The sequence below is a fragment of the Engystomops pustulosus genome, chromosome 2 (genome assembly GCF_040894005.1).
Source record: "Engystomops pustulosus chromosome 2, aEngPut4.maternal, whole genome shotgun sequence".
Classification (NCBI taxonomy): Eukaryota; Metazoa; Chordata; class Amphibia; order Anura; family Leptodactylidae; genus Engystomops; species Engystomops pustulosus.
In genome coordinates, this window is record NC_092412.1 from 172985983 (window position 1) to 172993664 (window position 7682).

The window sequence follows — 7682 nt, forward strand, 5'->3', positions numbered from 1 at the left end:
CAAGGCCTGGTGTCAAGAAGGGCAGCAAATAAGCCACTTGTCTCCAGAAAAAAATATTAGGGGCAGACGGATATTCTGCAAAAGGTACAGGGAGTGGACTACTGAGGACTGAGGTTATGTCATTTTCTCTGATGAATCCCCTTTCAAATTGTTCGGAACATCTGGAAAACAGCTTGTTTGGAGAAGACAAGGTGAGCGATACCACCAGTCTGGTCTCATGCCAACTGTAAAGCATCCTGCAACCATTGATGTGTGGGGTTGCTTCTCAGCCAAGGGAATCGGCTCTCTCACAGTCTTGCCTAAAAACACATCCATGAATAAAGAATGGTACCAGAATGTCCTCCAAGAGCAACTTCAACCAACCGTCCAAGAGCAGTTTGGTGATCAACAATGTCTTTTCCAGCATGATGGAGCACCTTGCCATAAAGCAAAGGTGATAACTAAATGGCTAAATGGGAACAAAACATAGAGATTTTGGGTCCATGGTCTGGAAACTCCCCAGATCTTAATCCCATCGAGAACTTGTGGTAAATCATCAAAAGACGGGTGAACAAACAAAAACCAACAAATTTTGTCAAAATGCAAGCATTGATTGTGCAAGAATGGACTTCAATCAGTGAGGATTAGTTCCAGAAGTTGATTGAGAGCTGCCAGGGAGAATTGCAGAGGTCCTGATGAAGGGTCAACACTGCAAATATTGACTTGCTGCATCAACTCATTCTGTCGATAAAAGCTTTTGTTACTCATAATAAGATTGCACTTGTATTTCTGTATGTGATAAAAACATCTGACAAACACACATTAAAACCAGAGGGTAACAGATCATGTGAAATTATAATATTTGTGGCATTCTCAAAATTTTTGGCCATGACTGTACATCATTGGGAGTCTCTGGGTATCATTGAAGGTATCATTGAAAGCCCTGTCACTGTGTCACTGTCTTATTCTTTAAAGACAATAGACATGTTGGCGCTTTGCAATGAATATGTGGGGATTTTTTTAGGGGAGAGTTTGGGTACCCTGTCTCTAAGATATTATCAATTACTGGCCTATAATCAGAATACTAATGCTCTCCTAGGTCAAATATACTGTAATGCATTTATTTATCTATCTTCCAGGTACTCTCGCTGTTTGACCTGATCCGTTACAGTGTAAGCGTCTGCAATCAAATAGCTTCTCATCTTCACATTGAAGTCTTCAGAATAAAGACACATGCTTTAAATTCTAACCACCTCCAACTATCCTAAATTTTTAGTCTAAATGCATGTTTATTACAACAAGAAAGGACAAATCCAAAACAAATTTCAGCATTTTCAATCCTGGAACCTGTCAATAGTCATTTTTTTTCATGCTGAAAGTATGTTGGAAAAATAATATAACAATTCTAAAAGTATTCAGGCATGGCAAAAATAATTTATCATTTGGAAGTTTTTAATACCCAATGTTTGTTTTTTTTTTAATTGGAACTCCTTATTTATAATGAATAACTTCAATTCAATGTGAAATGTAAATCGCAGTTGCTTTTCCCTCTGGATCCTCTGTAACCTGGCATGAATGCATGTAGCAGAGCAGAGAATGTTGAATGTTTTGCAATTCGTCATTAAAGGGGTATTCCCACGAAGACAAGTTTCTTAAATGTACTCAGGATAACCAAATAATACATTCTCTAATTCACTGTTATTAACAAAAATACAGCATTTCACAGATATAAATCCAACCGGTCTTTATCAGTCCTGCTGTACACTATTTCATTTTCCCTAGACAAGACCCTGTAACTTCTGACTTTAGGGTCGGCCACCATTTTGGATTGCTTTGTGTCTTTCTGCTCTGAGCCTGTAGCCACGCCCCCTCCAGTGCCTACATGGAGCTCACCGACACTCACTGAATCACTTCCTGCCAGCACATATTGAGCAGAGAGAAGCTACAAACTTCAAGGAGATAAGTGATCCGTGGGAAGAGGGAGGCAGGCACATATCAGTGAGAACAGAGTTATAGCAGAGATGGCAGTGTAAAAGACTGTCGGCCTCTGTCTGTCAGCCTCTGTCTGTCATGCCTCTGTGTATGTGTATTTCACCCAAGAAGAAGAGAAGACTTCATTCTTATCGGGCCGTGTGGAGAAAACAAGGAGGACCCTTTTCTGGCGCAACACAATTTAAAAATAAGGCATATACAAATACCGTTTTTATTGTTAAATTAAGATTCCTTGTTAAAACAATAAACCAAAATAACCCTAGACCTGAAGAAGCGTCCAATAGGTTGACACAAAATCCGTTGTCTTACAAATTATTTATGTATCTTTTGGTTTATTGTTTTAACAAGGAGTTTTAATTTAACAATTAAAACAGCATTTGTATATGCCTTATTTTTAAACTGCGCTGCGCCAAAAAAGGGTCCTCCTCTTCTCTTTTCTTCTAGGGCAGTGATGGCGAAGTGACCGAGTGCCCAAACTACAACAAAGACCCGCTTATTTATCGCAAAGTGCCAACACAGAAATTCTATTTGTGATTTATACTCCCTTCTCTGTCACAGTTTTCATTGATACCAGCACCCTGAGGACACCAATAAAGCAGAAAATAGTCCCAGGTAGAGCTGTCACTTTAAAATACCTCTGTGCACAGCAAGTCCTTGGCTGTCTGGGACTTCAGGAAGATACCTGGAGTCATCTCTGGTGATGACCTGAGTGCCCACAGAAAGGGCTCTGAGTGCCACCTCTGGCACCAGTGCCATAGGTTCGCCAGCACTGTTCTAGGGTGAAATACACATCTTCGAACCTCCGGAGGTTTCCCTGCCGGCATGGACTCGACAGCACACTACTTGCATTTCACGGTGTTGTGCACGGCTGCACAACCACCAAAGGTGAGCACCTTACTTTATTTTAAAACGCGAACTCTCCCTCATTTACCTGCACCAGGAAGCGCTTGTTTTTTCTGTCTTCTTATGCCTCTGTGTAATAGGTATCCCATGGATCTCTGATCTGTCTCTTCTCTCCTTCTATGTGTCAGTCTGTTAGTACAATGTTCAGAAGCCAGATGAAAATTTATGTACACCTGTACCCTGATAATCCAACTATATGGATCATAATGTGTCTGCTTAGTGAGTCCCCGCCCACACCCTGGGGTTTTGCATTGAGCAGCGTAGGTAGTGATAAGAGCCAAAAACACCAATAAAACTGAGTAAAATTGTAAAGTAAGGGGTTAAAATTATCTTTATTGTGTTAACATCACTAGTGGATTGAGAATTTTCTTTTGTGAGAAAACCCCTTTAATTTAATTCATCGCCCTTAACTATATATTTCTTCCAATTGAATGTTATTTTAAAAAAATTGTACCTGTGTTACGATAGTGACCCGTAAATGTAGCCATGATGTCCCTAACAAACTACAGTTGTCCTTGGATAAGACCATCTCCACTCTTTGATAGTGGTGGCCACACATGCTCTATTGAGCCCTGCCTGACCAGCTGGATTCAGCTTTTATTGTCACTGGACAGTTGTGGGACATGCAGTTACTCCTAAACTTTTCATATGCAAAAACAATTTGTTTCTTTGTAAAACCACTCCAGCAGCAGTGGTGGTCGTAACTATGGACAACCATCTTGTTTCTAAGGGACCATATGGCTACATTTATGGGAAATTATCTTTACACAGGTACATTTTTTTTTAAATTAACATCCAGTTGAAGAAATGTGTATATATGGCAGATGAATTGAATTAAATGTCAATTGCTATAAGACTACCCTTTTAAGTGGTTTGACACAGGGCTACAGTTTCTTTATTCTCTTAAAGAGAAACTGTATTTTTTTGTGCTATCTGATTGCAGGATATTACAGAAGCTGACCTATGATATATAGGATAGAGAATGATTTCTATGTTAAAAGGAGCCTTGCTCCATAATAACCCAGGCCCCCAGGAGAGACATTGGCAGGGTAATAATATGGGTTTTTATAGTTTCTCTCAGGAACCCTTTCTGTATGGTTCCCCGTTGTACTTGGAAGTAATAAACAGAACCATTGTAAGGCTATATGTTCAAATGATGTACTATTAAGAGTATTTTCTGCAGACTGTATTTGTGTTTATGTAGCCTGACCTATAAATTGGAGGTAAGGTTCTTTCCGTAGTATCCTGATATGAGATACTTTTGGGATTCATAAGAGCCATCCAGGGAGTGTAATAAAGGCTATAATCTGTCTAAATAAAATTTTAAAAAACTGTCTTTCTTTTGTTCCTGAAGTGATGAACCGCCTTAGAGAAGTATCCATACCAATGGACATCCAGTGTATACACAAAGGGAATCGTTAAGCATATGAAGACAGTGTTTGGTAGCAGCCTTGCAAAGCTGTTAATCATACCTTTGTGTGTTAGTAGCAGGACGATGAACTGGTTTGTGAGATCTTCAATGAACAAGCACAGGTCCTCCACCTAAGTAGCTGCTGTTCCATTTCAACACAAACCTCCTATATTTACTCATAGTAGTGGGGCTGTGCCTTAATATCCCTACCAGTACACCTAACTTCCAACTACAATCCTTAAATTATGATTGCATTTTACAATCCTGCTGCAGCACAAACACAATGGTATGGTTACACAGATTTCTAGATCCCCAACACTGTCTAAGCTTTGTATTGTCCAACTACAGATAGTCTACTGTTAAATATTACTGATTTACAATATTCTAATTTGGGTGTGAAAATATACTCAAGAGTTGATCAAACACAATATGGTCAATGAGATACAAATGTGAGGATTAAAATACAAATGGAGAGTAAGTGTGTAATAATCATGAGTGAAAGATCAGGACCATACATGGGCAGCATTGGAGTTGTATGTACATTCTTGACATATACCTAAAAACCTATGGAAGGAAGCAACCTTCCCCCAACCACATGCTATCACATGGCATTAGTTATCCTTTACCATATAATGGTCTCTGTGTTAGCTGGTCATAAAGGAATGTTACCATATATGGTTATGAACAAGGCCAATGGATGAGTTTGGTTCATAATGCAACTCTATAGGACTGTACTCTTCAAAAGTGACTCTGTCCAAGGGGGATGGGCACTTTTAGCATTTTACACACACCAAGCTCGCGCACACACATGCCAACATATGGAGGAGTTTTAAGGACACAAGATGGAGATGAAGAATGGAGGAAGAAAGACCAACACAAGATGATGAAGCCTTCACCAGAACATAATTTCATGGACTGACTGTAACACGTGACTAATAATCTGCACAAGTTCTCTGTATTCTACAACCTGGACAACGACAATAAACGTAACTTTTTATAATAATTACCCTGAGTCCTTCTATATTTGGAAGAACATATTAAAGGACATGGGAAAGATTTAATATTTAATACGAGATTTCTAACACTACCTATAAATGCTGTCATTTTTGTTTTGTTTTAAAATTAAGTTTCATCTAAGAAATCACTGGTCTGTGCTGCACATTAATACCACCTTCCCAGTAATCTGTGAAAATGCGCTCTAGTTTCCGCCAGGGATTGTGAACAAAGTGGCAGAGTGACAACATTATTTATGATAATTTAGTAAAATAAATTACAATTGCGTCCCGTAGCCCTGAGAGTAGTTTGGATGTAACCAGCTTTTGGAGACTTAAATTTCTCAGACTGTGCTGCTACCAGCAATCTTCTATTATGGTGTTGATAACCAAGGGGGCTTAATAATAGTCCATCCAAATGTTTTGATACATTATCTTTGAATCTATAGGGATCTGGCCTAGTTCTTAAACATAATATGTCCTTAATAGCAAAGTAGTCTTAAAATAAATGTGTACATATCTGTTTTCATAATTGAGTAATGTAATCTTAAAGGGACCATGTCACCAGGTTCTGTCCTATTTTATGGGAACCGGTAAGCAGCAATTGACCTAATAATCCATTAAAAGTATGTTGTGAAGCAGCTAAACAACTCCCACACCGTGTTTCTTTCATGCCACTGCTGTGACATTGTGCAGAAAATGGGCTTTGAAGTGAGATTTCTATTGATTGTATAAAATCACAAAGGCAGAGAGTTTAGCAAGTTTGTCTTTCCCTGCTTTAGACTGCCCCATCTGCTGAGAGATGGTTAATTATTATCAATGGATGCAGAGCAATCAAATAGAGTAAAGAGGACATTCTAAGGTGAGGAGAATTCATTGGTAAACTATCCTCCTCCTTAACTTCATACAACCAATTTCCATTCTCACTTCATAGTTGATTTTTCAGAGCATGCCACCACACTGGACCATTAAAGAAACATGAATTTGAAGGTGTTTGTCCTAAGGAACCACTGACAGTATGTTGTTAAACAGAATTTCTGCTATCAGGTTCCCTTTTTCTAAAATCAGATCTTTTTTGTTAAGTTTTTTCATAACAAAACCTACAAGAACATTTACAAAGCAGTAGTTGATACAGTAGTGAAATAAGCCCAGCCGCATGATCATTTTTAGCTATGTTCAGCCAGGGCCGATTCTAGCATATTTTCTGCCTGAGGCGAATATTAAAATGCTGCCCCCACTCCCTGTTAAGTAAATCCTTAAACTTTACTAACAATTAACAATCCTACAGACAGCACACTGACACTGTGTGACTGACTACAGGATCTGAGAGGCATTAGTGGCATCTAGTACCTTATAGATGACAATCTCTTCCATCAGGAGGACTTTATTCCGGGTTCTCCAATCCATCACAGGTGAATTCATGGCCAGATATCTTCAGCTCCGTGCAGCATCTCCACCCGGCATCCCTAAAAATACCACAGTCACTTACAGTATGAAGTATATACCCCTCACAACACAACTGACCGCACTCTCCACACATATAAAACATCCCTTCATTATATATATTCTACTGGAATTATAGCATACACAGCACCAATCAATATACAACACCCCCAATTTATTAATACAGACCCCCCAACATTTGGTTTAAATGATGCAAAGTAATCTATTGTATCCTATCACTAATATATCCCACCCTGTTATTATGTTACATGTGATTTTATATTCAGTGCTACCCTGATTAATGTAAATATATAGATATATCTAATATACAGCCCCCCCAGCTTAGTAATATACAGTATCGCATATACAGTTCCCCCGCTCAGTAATATACTGTATCCCATATACATCCCCCCAGCTTAGTAATATACTGTATCCTATATACAGCCCCCCAGCTTAGTAATATATATATCCCATATACAGTCCCCCAGCTTAGTAATATACTGTATCCCATATACAGCCCCCCAGCTTAGTAATATACTGTACCCCATATACAGCCCCCCAGCTTAGTAATATACTGTATCCCATATACAGCCCCGCAGCTTAGTAATATACTGTATCCCATATACATCCCCCCAGCTTAGTAATATACTGTATCCCATATACAGCCCCCCAGCTTAGTAATATACTGTATCCCATATACATCCCCCCAGCTTAGTAATATACTGTACCTGATATACAGCCTCCTCCCAGCTTAGTAATATACTATATCATATATACAGCCCCCCAGCTTAGTAATATACTGTACCCCATATACAGCCCCCAGCTTAGTAATATACTGTACCCCATATACAGCCCCCCAGCTTAGTAATATACTGTACCCCATATACAGCCCCCCAGCTTAGTAATATACTGTATCCCATATACATCCCCCCAGCTTAGTAATATACTGTACCCCATATACA

The 7682-nt window shown here is 39.0% G+C and overlaps 1 protein-coding gene across 2 annotated transcripts in view; it reads left to right on the forward strand.

Annotated features, from left to right (window-relative positions):
- The window catches only part of CEPT1 (choline/ethanolamine phosphotransferase 1), a 269974-nt gene extending 264686 nt beyond the window's left edge, over positions 1-5288 (forward strand). For both annotated transcript variants that reach the window (XM_072137305.1, XM_072137306.1), the window contains one exon: positions 1119-5288. In XM_072137305.1, the coding sequence (XP_071993406.1) occupies positions 1119-1247 (129 nt within the window). In that variant the 3' untranslated portion in view covers positions 1248-5288. The remainder of the gene's footprint in view (positions 1-1118) is intronic.
- The last annotated feature ends 2394 nt before the right edge of the window (positions 5289-7682 follow it).